At 39.2% G+C, this 20423-nt stretch overlaps 3 protein-coding genes across 10 annotated transcripts in view; 1 reads left to right on the top strand and 2 right to left on the bottom strand.

Moving 5' to 3' along the window:
* Positions 1–3175, bottom strand: part of LOC128744097 (mitogen-activated protein kinase 1) — a 122581-nt gene extending 119406 nt beyond the window's left edge. The window contains exon 1 of one of the 2 annotated variants that reach the window (XM_053840875.1): positions 2938–3175. The gene's annotated coding sequence lies outside the window, so the exon portion shown is untranslated. Of the gene's footprint in view, positions 1–2461; positions 2917–2937 lie in introns of those variants that run through there. The other variant, XM_053840876.1, reaches the window with a different exon arrangement.
* A 9031-nt stretch (positions 3176–12206) lies between these two features.
* On the top strand, positions 12207–12977 carry LOC128742129 (DNA-directed RNA polymerase II subunit RPB11). Its single transcript, XM_053838360.1, has 3 exons — positions 12207–12381; positions 12448–12537; positions 12596–12977. Exons 1-3 carry the CDS (start codon positions 12329–12331, stop codon positions 12804–12806), a joined length of 354 nt encoding a protein of 117 aa, XP_053694335.1. The 5' UTR covers positions 12207–12328; the 3' UTR covers positions 12807–12977.
* The window catches only part of LOC128742127 (restin homolog), a 186133-nt gene continuing 178552 nt past the window's right edge, over positions 12843–20423 (bottom strand). For all 7 annotated transcript variants that reach the window (XM_053838350.1, XM_053838351.1, XM_053838354.1 and 4 more), the window contains 4 exons: positions 17933–18038; positions 14000–17858; positions 13734–13936; positions 12843–13403 (listed from right to left, as the gene is read on the bottom strand). In XM_053838350.1, the coding sequence (XP_053694325.1) occupies positions 13357–13403; positions 13734–13936; positions 14000–17858; positions 17933–18038 (4215 nt within the window). In that variant the 3' untranslated portion in view covers positions 12843–13356. The remainder of the gene's footprint in view (positions 13404–13733; positions 13937–13999; positions 17859–17932; positions 18039–20423) is intronic.

Here is a 20423-nt window from a genome sequence, read left to right as displayed (position 1 = left end):
ACGAAAATAGGTAAAACAAATATCATCTCATGAATTTTGTTGAGCCGATTATATTTTTCTTTTCAAATAATTTGAATTTGACGGGCGACTTACAATATTAGTGAAAATGAATGTCTATACCTAGAAACAATCCACGATGTATAATTTCTCCTGCATTTACACCTTTCTGTGAAGTGCAAACCGGTAGGTACTACTAACTGACAATTAAACACTTTCATCGGCGAAAAGTGAACATGCCAATTTGTCTTTTTTTAAATCGATTCGCAATTAATGCGAAAAAAGTTATTTATAATTTCTCGTAAAATCCATTTTTAACATTATGCATGACACGAACCAAACAAATTAATGATCAACATAAAAAAAATTGTTACAGCGTAAAACAAAATTACGGCTTCCGGTAGCAAGCCCCGTATTTTATTAGCAGTTTTACCGACATTGTTTCTCTCATGCATCATAAATGCAAACATGCAAATAAAATTTCAGCGTAAAATGTAATACACCAAGTTTATTATTGTAAGTTGATTTTGGGTGCATAATAATGAATTTTTAAACTGCGTGATTGAACAAGGATTCTGTTTATGGATCATAATTATCGCAACTTCCGTATGATGAAATAATAAACTAATAAATTATTGGTTGTCATTTAAATCATTTTTAATAATTTGTTCTAAATAGAGTAAATCCAGCATGAATTAAACTTGCTTGGTTCAACTGCATTGCTTTGAACCCCAGAAATCTAAAAAGAGGGTGCGAAATAAATGTAACACCACTTATCTACCGCTATTCGCATAACAGTCTCATTTAGACAGGAAACTCCATACAAAATGTGACAATTATGCGAAAATCAACCTTTATTTCTTAAAATTCATTATGTAGAAGTGGTTAGTAATGTGTGATGAACCACTCTTACGGATAACTTCAATCAAACCAAATTTCATGGACAAAACCAGTGTTTCAAGGGTTTTGTGTGAGATCTTCTCCCAGCACTCATGAATCCGACTTTTAAACTGGTTCGTTTTCGTAAGCACGGCAGATAAGGATGGACCAGAGGTTCTCAATCGGATTCAGATTCGGAGAACAGTCTGGCCACTCGAGAACATCGATTTCTTTATCAGCAAACGTCTATTTTTCCAGTTTTGAGTTGTGCATTGCAGCATTATCTTGATGAGTTCATTAATGCGTTGCCGTATTCAATCAAGCTTTTCTACGTAGTCCTCCAGATTCATTTTCGTTGTATGTACTCCATGCCAAAGGAAGCTTTGCTCGAAAGTAAAAACATCCCCAGCACATGACTGTGCCACCAGCAGAGTTACTGCTCATCGTAACTTCCGGAACATTGCGCAAATCAGGCCAGTAGTATTGCCAGTCATCTGGTCCATCTAGGTTGAACTTTTTTCATCCGAAAAAAATAACATTGTTCCATTCATATTGCTAAATAGATCTCGACCTGATTCGCGAGCCAACCAAGTCAAATAAGCCAACTAAACTAAGCAATGTCGGTCAATTGAACGCCGTTCCTCGGACCTAAAAGGTCCTAAAAGGAAATGGCACAAAAACAGTGACCTGCAATGCAATTTTTCACTCTCAATATGAGAATCTTTTTATTGCATGTTATACAATAACATAACAATCCCTCTAATGTACTTCCATCTGTTGCATAATTTAAAAAAAATTATTAAAATTATAATTTTATCATAAAATCTTTATACAAACTAAATTTAAATGGAAATACGAGATAGAAGACTTATTTAAACCACTTCTCTAAACGATATTAATTGTGTCAAAGATAAAATAGGATCATATATCATCATATATCAAATTTAATATAGTTAATCTAGGCTCCAATTTTATTTCAGTGCTAACTGAACCGTGTTGTCTTTTGATAAACTGTTTTCCGCAGCTTCTTTCTATTTTCAACAGAACGTTTGTCACTTGATTGGATTTTTTGTTTGTTTGTTTCTTCGTTTCTATTGACTAGCAAGCAAAACACTAAAGCTTCACTCCCAACGCTGGCTGGGTCCGCCGCGGTGGCAAAAAATAGCATAAATTAACTGCGCCTTCATTTATAACGCCGACATATCCTGTCAATCTTTCTCCGTTGTCTATTGTCTCTCTATCTTCCATTCAACACCAGGGACCAGGATCTCAGGCACACACATTCGGTATCACAAACTGCCGAAAGCGAGCTTCCTTTCACGTTTCTTCAAGCACCAGTAGAGACTTCCAGCAAGGAAAATCTAAATATCGGGTTGCAGCACTTGATGAGAGACGGGTGTTCCCTTGCTTCTTTCAATCTTGTTTTCCTTTATGTTTTTTCGCAAAGGCAAAGGCGGATGACTCAAGCAATCACTTCCACTTGATTCTTCTTCACAGCACAGCTTTTTTCTCCATCGGAATTTGTAGGTATGTGCCACTAACACAAGCTGTTTATAAATACGTAAATTATGATTACACGCTTTACCGATGGATGAATAAAGCAACACTTTAGCAAGAATGATACTGCAAAGCATTGATTCAAGCTGGCCTACAATGGAAATCGATTTCCGCTAGCAATCACAATTGAAGTAAAGAAAGGAAATTCGTCCTGGATCCCTTCGTTCAGGCAGCTTGCCGAAAAAATCAATTTATTGCAGTAGCTAGAAACCAGCACAAAGAAGAAAAAATCAGCCACATCCGAGTCCACCAGATGCTGCTTACGATAACCAGAGAGCAACACCTTCTGTAACATAATTTAACTTTAGAACGGCGGATGTAACCAGTTAGCACTAATAAAATAGAAGACAGCACCCCTGCACTAGACACACCCCCACCACGGGAAAACACCCATTAAATTCCGGAGCAGCCACCACCTCGGTCCGCCTCCACAGTACACAGCGTTGGGAAATTGCACGACAGATCAAAGAAAATATTGCACCCAATTTCGACTGATATACGCACTGTTATAGCTGATGAATAAAGAACTGCTGCTGCTTCTTTCGGGGGAAGAACACTGGGGCTATGGTTGATTTAATTGATTAGCCTCGTTATCACCAGCTTTATCGCACTCGCTCGCGGAAAACCCGACGTACCGCAGAACCGTACCGTATTGAACCACTACTTGAACGCAAATGAGAGAAACGGACGAGCCTTTGGACCAAACAGCACAAAATTTTTCCACCGCCACCGAAGAAATCACAGAATATCCGATTCAAGAACGCATAGACGACGGAAAGCCAAGCGCAAACGTGATGATAGCTAATAACGATCGATGCGTGTGTGAGTGTGTTTTCGCCCACAAAATGCAAAAATGGCAAACGAAACAGGGAGAAACGTCAAAATCAAGCCAAAATTGCGAACAATCACGTCGATTTGCCGTCATTGTGGTATACGAAGGTGTGAAGAAAATCTGGTGCTGAACCCTGAACGACAAAAATAAATATTATTTTACATATTTTAAAATGAAAATGTTTGCATCGCTTGTCATCATTTTTTTGAAACATTCATGATGCTTTTTTGTACTGGTCGTACAAAATGAACACGATGTAATTAGATTAGTGGTCTGAATACTGGATTTTTTTCTTCCACACCTTTCATCTTTTTTGTCTGTTTGGATGTAGATGCGTTCAATGTTAGCGAGTTGTAAGCCGTCGCAGTCAAGTCTGACGGAGGGCAACCCGAAAAAAAAATACCCTAAAGCCGGAATCATAAATTATGATACTGACCGTCATCAACCACCAACATTTAATCTCAAAAACTTGCGGACTCCATAAAGCATTGCACACAGACGTCAGTTCGTTCTCTCTGTCCCTGGTTTGACAGATTTCTGGGGTTTGTTTTGCTCATTTATTCGCAAAAACTGGAAGCTGCGAAGTGCAAAAATGACAAAAATATGTGTTATGAAATCCTGCCGCAAATTTTCTGCTTCGGAAAAGTCGGGTATTTTCCGATTTCCGCAAACAAGTGGTACGAATTACTATTTAGAAAAGCTTTCGGATAAGCGGCGAAAAAAGTAGATGGTTGTGCATGGCCTAGAACAAAGCTGCAGATGGCGAGAACTATATGTATGTGGTCGGCATTTTGTTTCAGGTGTGTATTAAATATTGGGGGAATGCTAAACTATGCTGATTACTAATAATGCTTTAGAATTGGTCACTATAATTTGCGTTTTTAACAGGCCGACCCGCCAGGCTTCGTGATATTAAGAATCTGGACTGGACTCCAACTTTAAATCTTCCCGTAAAAAATGGTAGCAGTTCTAGTGTTATTGAAAATGAAGGTGACGCAAAACTAGATGCCGGCGTGAGTTTATCACCAGGTGCGAACAAGTTATTTAATGAAACTTTCCAAGAATCGACTCTCAATTCGGATGATGGTTCATGTCTATTGAACAAAGCTACGGGGTACGACCAAGATTGCCAAGAGAAACAAATTCAAATCCATCAACAACATTCGATGTAACATCACTCTCATCATCAGCTGCAATCGAAAATGGTAAAATATTATCCTTGTTTTTGCATACATTTCTACTTTGAGCATTCCTTGTACATTTATTTCCAAAACAGAACTTTCGAAACTTAAGGAAAAAGTTGAAATGTATCGTACAGAGTTGCAGCTTAGTCATACCCGCTCCTTTAACTTGACTCAACAGTTGGCAATGAACAAAAAGGATTTGAATTCTCTGGAAAATGACGTCAAATGTAACTATTATACAGGGATAAATAACTATCGAGTGTTGAAGAAACTGTACATGTTTCTACTTCCATCGCTGGAAAAACCTTACTGTAGTCTAAGTAAGGATCAGGTTTTTGTTATGACGTTAACAACACTTCGGCTGAACGTTAACCTCTGCACGTTGGCTTATGAGTATGGAGTTTGTCCCAACACCGTCAGTAAATATTATCATCGGACGCTCTATATCATTTATGAATGCTGTCGCTACGCGCTGGAGCCGACACCATTAAGCAACACCTCTGGAGTTTGCGGCAAAATATGGACCGAAATGAATTTTTATAATTGACTGTTTCGAAGTGCGCTACCAAACACCGGGGGACATAAAAGCAGCCGCTATGCACTTTAGTAATTACAAACAAGCAAAAACAGTAAAATTCCTTATAGCGATTCATCCTGATGGCACAATTGGATTTATCTCTAAGGGTTATGTGGGCAGGTGCTCCGATCGGGAGCTGTTAATTCAGAGTGATTTTTTATATGTACTTCAGAAAAACGATATTATTCTAGCCGATAAGGCTTTCAACGTGAAAGATCTTATTGAAGAGAAGGAGGCAGTTTTGAACATTCCTACATTTTTACGCAAAAAAACACAATTTCTTCCGTCAGAATTAGAAGCCGACAAACAAGTAACTACATTAAGGATTCATGTTGAAAGAATCATAGGTTTAATTCGAGAAATAAGTATACGATTCTCGCAAATGTGATAGACGTTGATTCAATGGTTTCAAAATAGCTTAAATGTGGTGGATTTAACAGTTCATGTATGCTGCATTTTGTGCAACTTTAACAAATCGATAATTCCGTACTAAAAATTGTTAAGTTTTAAGTTTATTTGAAAAATGGTTTGACAATAGTTCTGGCAAGATAATATTTTTGGAATAAGATGTACTGCTACTACAGGTCGAAACCCAAAACTCTTCATCTTTCTCAATTCGCAAACAGAGCTGTTCTTTCTTGCTCCAGATATAACAATAACCAAAATCTGCACGAACAATATACATCTGGGCTTGAACTTGCGCATAATATTCGTGATTCGTCAGCATTATATATCCGTCTCCTTCAACTCTTATAAATGGATTTGAGCCTTCAACAAGATGTTTGATCTGTAATTGTTTGTCAAACTGAGATTTGGTGTTCAAACGGAATGGATATTTGATTTCCACTGTGCATTTCAAGCAACAGTCAAATACCATTATCAGATCAGGAGTGGCACTCATGTGCGGAAATTCGAGACATATAAAGACGCCACATTCGAAAAATTGCACATTTATATGGTCTTTCATAAAACGTTCAAATGCTTTTTTGACGCGTGGTTCATTTGACCGTCCGCATACCATTGCCTCAGAATTAACGGTTGAGAGTTCAGGACAGCAAATTTTCTTCAGGAGTGTCATTTTAGAAGGCACAGCTACGGTTGAAGCTCGTGTGCATTCTTTCAACAAAGATGCACATACGCGTCCGGTTCTCACCCAACGCCACAAATTACAACTAGGCTGAACACGCGTTAATTGTTCTACTTTTTCGACGTCAGCTGCTGACACGGACAATATAACATCTTCTGCAACTCGCATTACTTTGCTGAAATTCGCACCTTCCAATGTAGGGTTGAATTGATTTTGAAGCAATATATTTTTGTTCAATAGTAGTTCATCTGGAATCCAGTTTTCCAAGCACGTCGTACAAGTAAATTTGGTACCATCACAAAACTTTTTCAAGATGGCAGCATTTTGTCCCAATTCTTGAACATCCACCATGAAGTTGACGAAATCGTCTCGGTTCGTGTGCACCACAATGTCATTCATCCGTGTTATTTTATATCCATAATCAACTTCATGTATTGGATGGTATAAGTCCTGATGGATTTTTTAGGCTGACCTAGCCCAATAAGATGGGAGCTCAGTTGCGCTTAGCTAAAATTTAGTAAAATGCTATAAATATCATGGTCAATTAGGTGGATCTTATAGGTTTTCGTCATGAAATGAGGGTTGTCCAGATATATGTCGTAAGCTGTTTTATTTGTTATATTTTATATATTTTATTTATCCAGATATATGTCGTAGGCTATAGTAGATCACGACACTTTATTGCACTGGTAATAAAATTTGTAACAAAAGAGAATCAAAATAAAGAAGATAGTGATCAAAACAAATCACACAAAAATTCAAACCAGAAAGTGAGATTCGGCCAAGGGTAAGTCGCTTAGAACATTGTTGCAGGCTCAATTTAAGGAACAGCTTACCTCATTGATTACAATTGCGGTACATTAATTTCACAGTTCATGGCACACTGTGGCCCACCTTTTTGACATTTAAATTTTGAAATGTTAGAAATTGGCAGCCCTGCCAATGTTTGTTATTGTCAAAACGATCAAAACAGTCGGGCTGGGCGCAGGCGAGTTTGGCAGGTTTCACACGATCAGCACCTCAGCGGTATAGTAAGGCACAGACTGAACAAAATTTTTATGAATGAGGTGAATGGAATGTTCTCAGCGACTTACCCTTGGATTCGGCGCCTTGCAAAGGTCTATGGACCGAGAACCATTCCTTTAGCTGCTCGATGACGTACGCGGATGTTGTTTCTGGCAGTTGCTTCATGCCAAAATAATCCGAATAACTGTTGACCAATAGCAAATATTCTTTCCCGGTAAAGCCTAGTATCCAGCTGAAAAGAACATAGGTCAAGAAAAAATCCCACTTTGACAGCTGCAAGGCAAGCAAATATCTGTCATTTTTTCTTGTGGTAATAATGCGCCGGATATTATTCCGTTCGGAAAAGTCTAGATAGAATTAACAAAAAGGTGAATGCCGCAAATTTAAACAAAACGGGTGAGTTTTTTTGCTGGACCAGTATAGGAAAATCAACCCTCACTCGGTTTGCTTACGCTTGCGACATTCGCCCTTTTGTTAGTTCTATCTTCAAGTGTCGTTTCAATTCACTTGCACGTAAAACTGCGCCATCTGAATGTGAAATATTTCTTGTGAGGTGCATACTGCTAAAGAAATCGCAAACGGAAAATCTTTTCTTTAGCATTTCTTCCCAAGCAACCAAAAGTTCGAATATTACTTGACACGCGAACTCGAAAGTTCATAATTAGTTCAGATTCAGTTCCGTGGAATTTTCTTGCTGATTAGTAGTGTATATCAAGTATACGTTGAACTAAATGCTTTAAGAAGTGCTGCGAGTACTTCATAGATACTTCAAAGCTATTAGGATGCTACATGAAGTTCTGAAGTAACTTTAGTTGCTAACAAGTTCTGCGTGCTGCTTGTTTGTTTATATTTCTGGTGATCAAACCAGCAGAACCTGAAACTATTGGAGATTAATTATTTTTATTTCACTTGAATAAATTTAATCCTCGCACATTTCTAATTACAAATATAAATTAGAATGTAATGCTCTTCATTATTGTGTTGTGTTGTGTAGCATATGCTGTCGGTATCTCACTACTATAGTTAATTGCCTGGTTCCAAACTTTATGTTCTATAATTAACTCGCGCTGCATAAAGCTGCTGCAAGTTCTAAAGCGAACTTTTACTTAACAACTCATTGGCAAAATTCACATCGCTTGTATACGGCAAAGGTGACGCAGTGGATCGGTATAGGTTTGCAACGCGGAACACCCGGGTTCAAGCCCAACAGCAGGCAAATGCAACGAATATAGAAGTTAGGTAGAAATATAAAAATAGAACATAGAAGTGCTGCTAAATTTGTTTTTTCTTAGTTTTTGACAGTTTATTTCAAAGCTGGCTGGCTACTAGGCTTAAAATAAAAAAGGTCCGACGCAATTCTTTCGAACGGTAGCCCAGGAGTGTTCTTAAGTAGAATCACAGACAAAAATCAGAGGGGTTGTGTACAAGACACGACCGCATATATAGGTGACGCAGGACTACGTAAGTCTCTTTGTAGTGATAGTGGTATGTATTCTTGCTTGTAATTTGATTCTTCATGTATACATGCTATATGCAATATATATACATGCTACATGCGTTGTATGTAACATTTATCAAAGTAGTAACATTGCACACGTTCAATTCTCAAAAGATTGTGCATTTCAAAACAATTTAACAAAATCAAGAACACAAACTATTGCTTTCCTGCTATCTTACTGAAATTAAAGATTGTTTTTATTACCCATGGTTCCCACGTTGAAGGGATTTTACTAATTCAATCCTATTTTATCAACAGCACATCTTTTCACACAGCACATAGCACTGTAGCACATTTTTCCAACACAGATATCAAATTCGCCGAGGTTTAATCGTCTCGCAGTAAAGAATTTGCGTTCTGTTGGGACAACGAACTTGCGTCATTTTTTCTGGCACACTTCCCTAACACAGACATCAAATTGGACTAGGTTTAATCGCGTTCGCAAGAAATCTATTGGCACGAGGGGGTTTGTCACTCTTTCTGGCGTACTTCCCAAGCAAGGACATCAAAATGGTCTAGGTTTAACCGCGGTGTTAAGAAATCATGTTGAAACGAGGAAACTTGGTCACTTGTTTTGGCTTGGTTTCCAAGCACAGATAACAAATAGGTATAGGTTTAGATCATCACAAAGAATCTTCCAACCAATCACGAAGCGAGAATTCTAGAAAAGCATAAGTTTATTATTTTCAATTTTTCAATAGTTCAACATAAAGAATCCATACTTTTCTTCATTTGGGTCAATTCTTAGAAGATTTTCCGATCGATTGGTGTAAGAATATTGAAAATCGATCGGAAAACCGCTGAGCTATTAGCGCTCAAAACCTTTCATTTTTCGTGACGCTCGCATTTTTCGATTTTTTGGAATGACACCCTATTTCAAAACTTGCCGTAAGACGTAGTCCTACGTCAAAAAACTGAACTTTGCTTATTGTGACCTATTGTGACAAGAAATCACGAGAAATGGAAACAGGATACTTAAAAGCGGATATAAATACTCTTCCTAAAGTAGATTTTTTTATAGTTCAGCATTTCCTTTCTACCAATATGTTTCAAGATGCTAACAAGCACGGAAAAATTGGGAGATAAATCAGTTCTTACATTCAAATTATTAATACGTATTGAACTTTTTGTTTCAATATTTAGATCCAGTAATCCCGGTTACATGAAGTTAGCTATTGGCAGAGTTCAATACAAAATTGAAAATGGTATTTATGATTAATACCATCAAAACCAGAGTGGTACCAGAACACAAGGTGATCAACAGGCAATACAGCGTCCTAACACTCGTCTACACTAAGCTCTAGAAGGTAGAAAATGTCTATTGTGAAAGTGAGAGCGATGGTTGCAAAGCGGCAGCTGACGACTGTAAACACCCAGTTGCATTTTTGCTCTTCCTGTGCGAGTAGTTTTCGTCACCTTTACCAACTGAATATATGCTAGTATGCTACTGTTTTACCTGACTCACTGCGAATATGCGTGTTATTGAAATAAAACGTCACCATGCGTTTTATTCGTTTATAACGCATATGCAGCTAATATCGATAACAACCGATTTTTTATAAGTTGTGCTTTTGTTATTGCATTTAACTTGTAAAAAGTTGCATAAATAACAATTCAGTTTCACAATACAATTATTGCGTACTACTAGCACTTGAAATATAACGTTTAAGTACGTTATTTTTAGTGATCAAAATGAACGATATTTTCGATACAAGGGCGATATTTTTCGAAACCTTTCGAACCAACACGATACCGCGAATACAACGCTATGCGCAGTGAGTCAGGTAACACAGTAGTGTATCCAGAAATCCTACATCGCATACTTTCAAAAACTTCATTTCTTTTTGTAATATAGTTTTATGATAGACACAGCTTGTAATTTTAATGTAATAAACACAGGACGACAAAACTAGAGTGGTACTATTTAAAATTTAACCGAATTACTGCGTCCCAACTATATGAGTGGTGAAGTTGTGCAACTCCGGATGAGTCTAGTTCATGCTGTTCTGGGACGCAGCAACAAAACTATACAGAAGCTATGGAGAGGGGTCAGCGACTTCAGAATAAGGTAGTCAATATTCCTAAAACACACTACTCATATTTGAAAAAAAATGGGCTTTATGTACATCCTCGATATCCTGCGTTTTTAGATTCTACCGACGCAACATGAACCTATATAGGTAAACAAAACGGTTTCCTTGACATTTAAAGGCAAACTATGGTTTGTTTTTGCAATGCGTGTTGTCTTGGCACAACCACACAGTGAACTAGCTATTGTAGTTGACCTATATAAGGTTGGCTAAAAATTAATTTTTGTTAAAAATTTAAGAAAACAGAAAAAAACGATTTTTGACGAAAATAAGGCAGAAATGTAAAATTTAATATCGAAATATGTGTTTTTAGCCCTAATTTTATCGATACAGACTAAAAACGCTATAGGACTTTAGGACCCAATTAGCAGTTGCAAGCAGCGAATATTTCATTTTCCGATCGGATTTCTACCATATTCGTTGGGAAAACGGAAAGTGGAACAGATTAAACACGCTTGGTCAGCACAAACAAATCGGGTTTATGTGCATTGTGCGCATAATGCAAATGATGCAATGTGTTAAAAAGTGTTCAGATTAAAAACGGTCAAACGAACGGGGGTCCACGGTACATATGTTACATATACGCAGTGTTTTTAATAATGCTAATTTACGGTAATGCTTAACGATGTTTATATAAGTGTTGTAACCATGCGGATTTCTGATATGCCGCTATTTGGTATTAGCGATACCGAAGACCGAACTACAGCCAATATGAGGTTATGCATAATTCTGGCTTTAGTTTTCAAAAGGTCGCATAATCCAAGCAAAAGGGTTCATTATGCGACCTTCTGAAAACTAAAGCGAGAATTAATGCTTGTGGTTGCTTGGGCCAAATTAACATCCCGCACGGAAGTGCGATTTGAACAAGGATTTGAATCAAAAGTTGGGTTTAATTATTGCAAATTGCATCAAAAACGCGAAATACAAGAAACTTGCAGATAGCATGTAAGTAGAATCCCAGCAGCGAACTGTCTATTATTTTGCCAATTTATTGCCATTGATAGCTCGCAATAAGTTGACATAAATATTTGACAGCTCGCTGCTAGGATTTTTCTCGCAAACTGTTTACAAGATTCTTGCGTTTCGCGTTTTTGATGCAATTTGCAATATTTTTCTGTGTTGTTTCAGATTGCCGTGCATGCGCGTCTTCAAAGATCGGCTAGCATCTCTATGTAGCAAGCATTGAACGTACTTTTCTGCCATTTTTCTGCTTTTGACAGTTTTTCTTCTTTTTCTGCTTTGGTCAGGCATGCCAGATTTAACACCAAGTTTAATGCTACTCGCCTTTTCGTATTTAATTTACAGTAATAAGCAAATTTGTAGATTTTTTTATTTTTACAGATTTGTAGTACTTTTAATAAGTATTTCTGAATATTTTCAAAATTTGTATGCAGCATTTTTATTTTGTATACATCGAATGCAGCTTATGCAAAAATTGGAATGTCGTTTTAAAATTTCTGGCATCCTTTCATTGGCGAGTGCCGACTAAAGAAGCAAGAAGCAATAATATTAAAAGAGTATATAAAACTGAAAGCAATGAAGTGCTTCTTCTAGTAAACTTCTCGTGTTTTGATACTAAAGTTGTGTAAAAAGCACCGAAAATGAACGCACCACCTACCTTCGAATCTTTCCTTCTGTATGAAGGTGAAAAAAAGTAAGTAATTGCTGTATTTGTCGTTTGCTTTTCTGAACAGATTAATTACGTTTTATTTCCTTGCAGAATTATTAAAGAACTCGACACAAAAGTCCCGAATGCCGCAATTTTTACAGTGAACAAAGAAGACCACACTCTCGGTAACATGATCCGCAAGTAAGTACCGGAAAAATATGTTTTGTTGACAAACGGTCAGTTTTTCCTGTTCCTGCAGTCAGTTACTGAAGGATCCCAACGTTCTGTTCGCCGGCTACAAACTTCCCCATCCGCTGGAACACAAGTTCGTGATTCGCATTCAAACAACATCCGACTATTCCCCGCAGGAAGCCTTCATGAATGCCATTACGGATCTACTATCGGAACTATCGCTGTTTGAGGAACGCTTCAAGGAAGCTTACAAGGAAAAGAAGGAAGGAGGTGACTAGTTTTATGGCAAGTTCTCAGTATTTTCTTCGCGGCACTATGATGAGGTCTCTTATCGATATAAGTTTCTAGTTTTATTATCCTATCTAAATGTGGAAAGCTAATTTCGTGAAATAAATAGAAAACAGTTCTAAAGTTACACAAACTGAAACAAAACTGGTTAATTTTTTGTCTTGTTATCTATCACTAAAGTTTTCAGAGCTTCGCTCGAGTGCACGTATAGGGAAAGGACATTGTAAATGCCTCTGGATTCTGCAGCAGTCTAGCATTGTTTTTACCTACTGAATTTACGAAGAAAAATTGTTTTACAGTGTGCAAACTTAACAGCATTGAATTGAAACAACTGTTGCTATTCGAGCAGCGTAGCTAGCTAGTGTAACGAACGAAACAACACGAACACAAATAAAAGAAATTCAGCTTCAGAACGCGGTCGGAAGCTGATAACGTTGTTGAAGGGCATGCGCGTGGCGTGGACTTTCCTCGTCTGCTTTCTTCCGGTTCCCATGAATTTTGCTGGTATCATTATAGTACTGCACCTCGTGCCATCCGGTCCTAATACGTTTCATCGTCGGGACATTCGCCCAGTTCGTGTCCAAACACTGGAAATGTTACGAGGAAAATTGCGCTCGATTAGAGAACGATGCCTTCAATCGAAGTTCGGTGTTTCTTTATCAAATTTTTCAAAATTTATGCCTCTGTCCAAAAAATTATTTACAAAAATTGTTTAAAAATAGTTATGGAGATTGAACGCAACCTTGATTTGCTATCAAGATTCTATGAATCCAAACAGCCTTGACTTGTTATCAGTGCTATACGAATATCAACTGAACATTTAAACAACCACCAAAGTGGCTAGTAGGTAATAAATAGGTTTTTAAAAATATTAGTCATTTCTTATCCCTGAAGAACACAACAGAAACCTTACTCACCCTCGCATCCATCGCAGTACTTTCGCGGTGGCGGCAGCTTCCGTTCCTTCGAATCCGCCGACGGATGCTTTAGCGACTCCGGTGGGCTATCGGAGCACTGCTTTGGACAATCCTCGGTTTCGTGTTGGTCGAATTCATCGCAAATGTCGCAAAACATGCGGGGCGCTGGTTTTCGTTTGTCGAACTCGAAGCTTCGGTTATTGCTGAAAAATTAAATCGAACGAAAATTAAAATTTGAACTAGGATCAACTACCAATACTACCAACCTATTTCCTTCAATACTGGTCCGTTCCATCGCCTCTATGCGCTGTGTGAGTTTTTCGTTCTTTCGTTGCATGTCGGCAATGATGGAGTTTAGGAAGTTTATTTGTGCATCGGATTCCTGGCCGGTTTCGTTGTTGGAAGTGATCGCACTCGTCGTAACCTTTGCACCAGAAGCTAGCTCCAGGGAGAGCTTACGAATTTCGCTATCCTTAATCAACACCTGCTGGCACAGAAGATCGACTTCTTTCTGCAGTTTGCGTTGGCTAATCTGCATTTCGGTTTCCCGCAGCTCAAGATCCTTTTTCTCGCATTCCAGCTCTTGCTGTCGCTTTTCGACGGACCGCATCGTTCCAAAGTTTTTCGTAGATTCCGCCATTTGCGCTTCGAATTTTTCCAAGATTTCGGTAAGCCTAGACTGCAGTTCCGTAATCTCCCGTTGCTTCAAACTTTCCATCTCTAGCAGCTTTTGGTTCAGTTCGTGCACCATGTGAGAACTTTCCGTTTCGGAGGTTTTCTTTTTGTTCAAAAGCTCCTCGAACTGTGTGCCATGAGCGACGAGCTTCGTTTCCAGCTCATGGATTGTTCCGTTCTGTGCCGTTAATTGCTCCTTTTGATCTCTGATGATGAGCTTAGTTTTTTCTAGTTCGTCCTTCAGATTGCTTGCCTCGACGGTCGATTTATTTTCCTGTTCGCTCTTTTCACTGAGACACTTCTCCGTTGTGTGCAGTTTGCTTGTTAGTTGCTCTATGTCTGCATCCTTCTTCGCAAGATCATCCCGGAGTGATTGAAGCTCAGTTCGAGTTTGTTGCAAAATGGCTTCCTTTTTACTAACCGCTTTCTGAAGAGTTTTTTGCTCTCCCGCGTGCTTTTCAGCATCTTCCTCTTTTTGTTTAATTAACTGCTCTTTTGTATCAAGGTCTGTTCGCAAATCTTCCATTAATTTTACAAGGGGCAACAACTCATCTACCTTTGCGTTCAGTTCTTCAACTTTTTGCTCTTTTTCGATGACAGTTACACCCAAAGCTGCCACTTCCTGGCGTAGATCATCCACGGCGGCTTGATTTTCTCCCGCTGCCTTCACAGACTCTTCCTTTCTGGCGTCAATTTGCTCAAGATATTCCTTGCATTTCTTCTCGGATGCATCCAAAGTTCCCTTAAGCTGCTCGATGTCACCTTTGAGAGTCTCTTCTCGGCTCACCAAATCCACTTGCTCATCCTCCATCTCTTGGTATTTCTCCTTGAGCGATGCAAGCTCGCTTGATTGATCCTTCAACGACGATTGCAGTTTATCTTTGTCGGCCGTCAGCACCTGAATTTGCGAAAGACAACCTTCTAGCTGCTTCAGCATCTCTGCGTGAGTATTTGCCTTGTCTTCCAACTGTTTACTTAATTCAGCACATTCGGCTTGTTTCGTCTTAGCGTCCTCCTGTAACACTTGTATATCCTTCTCAAGCTCACCGATTTTCGAATCCTTTTCGCTCAACTGGGCCGACGCATCGTGAGTGCCCTTTTCCATGGCTGATTGAATTTCAGCGAGGGTCTTTTTCAACGATGTCTCCTCCTTCTTAACGTCCTCCAATTGCTTATTGAGTGATTCTCCTGTTTCCGTAAATTGTTTAATTTTCTCATCCGCTTCATTGCGTTCTTTAAGAGCAGTCGCCTTAGCCAACTGCAGATGCGTATTGCACCGTTTCACCTCATTCTGCAGTTCCTCGATCGTGACGGTCAATGCCATTTTTTCCCCTTCAAACTCTTCGTGCTTCGTTTCAGCCTCCTTCAATAGCCGTATTCTTTCCTCCTCAAAGCTTGCCTTCAACCCGGCAATCTCGCGCACCAAATTTTCCTGCTCCACCTCAGCGGATTCCTTAATTTTTGCAAGCTCCACGTTAAGTTCGTTTTCTCGATCGATTTTTTGGCTGGAAATTTGCTGCATCTCGCTGCGTAGACGTTCGATCTGCTCGCTCAAAGCACCATTCGATTGGTTCGCCTCGTCCAGCCGCCTCTCCATGTCGATTTTGGTGGAATCGAACGTATCTTGCAGCTGTTCGAGCGCTTTCTGTTTCGTCTTTAGTTCATCGGTCAAGCGGGATAGTTCCGAGTTTGAATCAACCGTCGACGAGCGAAGCGTATCGATTTCCCGTTCCAGGTCGATTTTTTGCTGTTGAACTTGAGCTGACTTTTGCTCTAGAGCTTCCATTTTGCGCTTCAGATCGGCAAGTTCGATTTCCAGTTTACCATTCGCGTCCTGTAGGTTGCTCAGTTTCTTGTCGCTTGAATCAAGTTTAGAATTGCTTTCCGTTAGCTGTTGAGTCGTTTTCTCCAGGATGTCATTCTTAGAGGACAATTCCGCTTCAATCGTTTCAATTCTCTTAGACAATTCCTTGATTTCTCCATCCCTGGCGGAGAGTTGATCGCTGGAAGTTATTTCCGACATCTTGAACTGATCCAATTGGGCTAACAGGTCAAACTTCTCGGCCTGTAGTTTCTCCTGGGATGCTTCTAGGGTAGAAATAGAGCCGTCTTTTGTGGATATTTCCAATGAATGTTGTTCGTGGATGTGCTGTAGTTCGCTTGCGTGAGTTGCTTGTGCGTTTTTGAGCCTTTCTTCGAGTAGAGCTATTGCACCGGCTGACTCTTTTCGTAGTTTCTCCAAATCATCACTCAGCATGAGGCGTTCTTCGTTCAGTTTGCCTACGGCACTGTCCCTATCGGTAAAGCTCTTTCTTGTTTCTTCCAAATCTCGCGCCAGATTTGCTTTGGCCACATTGGTTTCTTTCAGTTCATTTTGCAACGCGCTAATCTGAACTTCGTTGTCTTCCAGTTGTTTGTCTTTGGCATGCAGTTCAGTCTCTTGGTCGGCATGTTTTTTGAGCAAATCCTCTCTGGTTTTAATTTCATTATCAAGAGTGGTGCGATGTTCAGCATCGCGGTTGTCAGAGTCCTTAATTGTAGACTCGAGCTTTTTGGCCATTTCCGTAAGTTCGGATGTAACTTTTGACAGCTGAACCTGTCGTGAATCGAGGTCCTGCTGTTTTTGCTCAAGTTCGGAGTCTTTGGCACTAAGAAGGGAAGCTTGCTGTTCGCTAACAGCGGAAACGTTGGTCAGTTCTTCTTGTAACTTCGCCAGTAAACCAGTCTTTTCTTCCAAAAGATTATCACGACTTTTCAGAGATTCTTCTAACGCCTGTTGGGCCTTTTTCGATTCTTTAGCATTGTCCTCCAAGTGCTTGATTTGTTCTTCGGAAGCAATTAGCTTCGCACCTAAATCTGCTATCCTTTTTTGTTTCCCATCCAACTCAGCCTTCAGTGATTCCTCGCTTATTGTCCGCTCATCCAAATCTTTTTTCAACTTCCCAATCGTGGCATCTTTCTCGTCCAGAACAACCTTCAGCCCACTTTCCCCCTCCAGCAGTTTAACATCGCGTTGCCGGATATCACTCAACAGCACTTCGATTTCGCTAGTCAATTTCGCGACCTGTTTCTCCTGCTCGCCTAGCAGTGTTTCCTTAGTACGAAGATCATTCTGCAGCTGTGTCACTTCCACCTCCAGATGACCTTCGGCGTTCTTCAGCTCCAGATATTGCTTTTCCAGTTCGGCATCCTTGCTCGTCAGCTCGCTGCCCATCTCGTCGATCCGTGCCTGCTGGTAAGCAATCTTTTCCTTCAGACATTGTTCACTGATGTTGAAACTTGACACCTTTATGTCCAAGTTCTTCTCCATTTCGGCCAACCGTTCGTGCAGTTTGGCGATTTCATCCTCCAGCGAACCCTTGAGCTCTTCGGTGACATGTAGCTTCTGATCCCGTTCAAGGATTTCGGCTTTGAGCTTATCGATCTCGAGGTTTAAGACCACGGTCGCGTCTATTCAAGTAACAATAAATCATTCGTGAATGAAAGATTAAGAAATTTGTCATCTAACAAAAAACATGACATACCTGGTTCCTTCGCGGCAAGATCCGCCTCGGTGGGTTGCTCTGCCGATTTGCCTTGCAACTGCCGCTCAAGCTCTGCTATTCGTTCCTTGAAGATGTGTGTTTGAGCCTTTCGAATTCAAACAGAAACGTGGTATTAGAAAAATTTGAACAATTTTGTGTTTTGACAAACATCATCATGCACGGACATACAGAACATAGCAAAACATGCAACATGCTCTTGCTGGGGTTCACAGACAGACAGCCGCTCCACAGGGAAAACGTCACACAGCGTGTCACGACAATGGTTTTCCACCTCCTATGTATGCTGCGATGCTCGGGAAGGTGATGATTGTGTATGAAGCAATATGTTTTTATCGTAGGTACTATAATAATATTAGGTAGATGTGCAGACGAACCTGCACCAGCTTGGACAGGACGGCCAGGAAACAGGAAACAGATATAGGAACGGGATAAGCAGGCGGGTTGCGAGCAAACCAATTACCTTGTCCAATTGCTTGGAGCCAATCAATAATTTTCCTCGCAGTCGATATCTATGCAAAACCGAAAAGTAGAAGCGATGAACCACAAACGGTCCTCCAAGGAAAGTTACCATTTAATAAATAAAAATAAAGTGCTTTCAAGGTGCCATGTGCATACATATATGTATGCTGACGGGTTTCGATTGCGTGTCGAGTGTATGTTTGCATTGAGATACCGATTGCGAGGAAATAATACTAGAGCACAATGCGCTACGCTAGGACGGCATTCCCAAATATGTAGATCGTATGGTATGCACAATACTCACATGAGCTAAATTTTGAATTTTTCGCTGCAGGAAATTTCGATGAAACCAACCAACCGAGGGAGAAGAGAAAGAGGTGATAGAGTATTTGCAAATGTTTCAGGGTGAGGAAATTGAATTAGAAATATGTTCTGATATGTAGGTAGGTATGTAGTTCGCAAAAGCTGTTGCTCGAAGCTAGAATGAGAGGTTATATTGTGGCCATGCCAATTCAATAGTTTCAAATTCGAAAAGTAATTTTCCTTCAGTAAATTAACCATAGATGGAATTGAACATGTGTTGGTTATTTGAATTTAAAGAGCAATAGGGTAACGGCCCCAGTTTTCACCACCCTAGTGGCCCCGCTGGTTGGCGTACGATAATTGTCATAACATATTCATTGATTTAAACAAAATTATGTACTTAACCAATAAAATTTGATTCCAAAACCTTGATAATTGTACAACTTGAGCTATCATTATTTTCAGTTTGTGTTCTCAGATCGGGATGATTTTTTGGATATTGGATATTTGGATGGATGGATATTGGATACATTAATTAATTTGTCGTCATTTCTACCTATCTCATAAAAACGCTATGTGATTTAGACTATCTGGACGATAAGAAAAGTAATTTTTATTTGAATATTAAAAAATTAAAAAATAATATAAGCATTCATTTGAAAGTTCGAGTAGACCTGGAGGCAGCACACTGATCTAACAAGCCAGTCGTTATTTGTTTGAATCTCGAATGGCCGTGATTGTGGCGATTTCATCAGTAGAATCTGTACTATAGATTCTTGCTTGTAATTATTGCATCAATTAAATTTGAATGCAACACAATTTTTTTGAAATTCTACAATTTATTGTATTCGTAGCGTACCATCAGATTCACAAACATGAAAGCCATCCGTTTTACAAATCTCCTCTGGAACTCCTTATTTGTTACTTAAAGATAGAGATAGATTCTTATGTAAAATAACTCATTAATACTATTTTTGTTGAGTTAAGTATAAATTGAGCAAGCAAGTTCATAAATTAGAAATAAATGTACAGAGCCTAGAAAAAAATTCAATTGGCCAGCCGGTTGCATTCGCCGAGATATATTTTTTGGTTCTTCCTAAATATGGAAAGGATATCGGAAATTATTTTAAAAAACTGATTTCTTCGGCTTTTGTACGTTTTTAGGTACGAAATTCATTTGAATTTATATTTTTTGAACTGGAACAGATGATCAGTCGCAATCGATGATGATAAGTAACCATTTCCGTGAATTAGTTCCTAAAACATTGCCAATACGGTCTACGGCCATTTTGGAATGACTGAAACTATAGCATCATGGTGGTGAACTTTAAGGTTTTACGGACATCAACATAATAGAATTTGACACCTATATTGATATGATTTCGAATATGTCTTTAAATGAGCACTTCCGCCGGGGTACTCTGAATCTGCTACAAAGTTGCTATAGAAAACCGTGAACCTGGAAAAGCTTTTAGGGTCAATAAATTATAAAATCTTGAAGTTTGACACTCATGCTGATACGATTTCGGTCATGTGTCAAATTAGAGATAGACGCTACTGATACTGATTTCAAGTAGGGTATGTCGCTGCTTTGTCGTAATTGCCTATTCCCATCCTATTTACCACAAATTATTAAAAATATCAGCGATTTTTACGACACCCAATCAGGGTTGCCACATGCACAGATTATTCTGTCTTTAACAGATAT

This window comes from Sabethes cyaneus, chromosome 3 (assembly GCF_943734655.1).
Source record: "Sabethes cyaneus chromosome 3, idSabCyanKW18_F2, whole genome shotgun sequence".
NCBI classification, from domain to species: domain Eukaryota; kingdom Metazoa; phylum Arthropoda; class Insecta; order Diptera; family Culicidae; genus Sabethes; species Sabethes cyaneus.
This window is presented reverse-complemented; position numbering and strand designations above follow the sequence as displayed.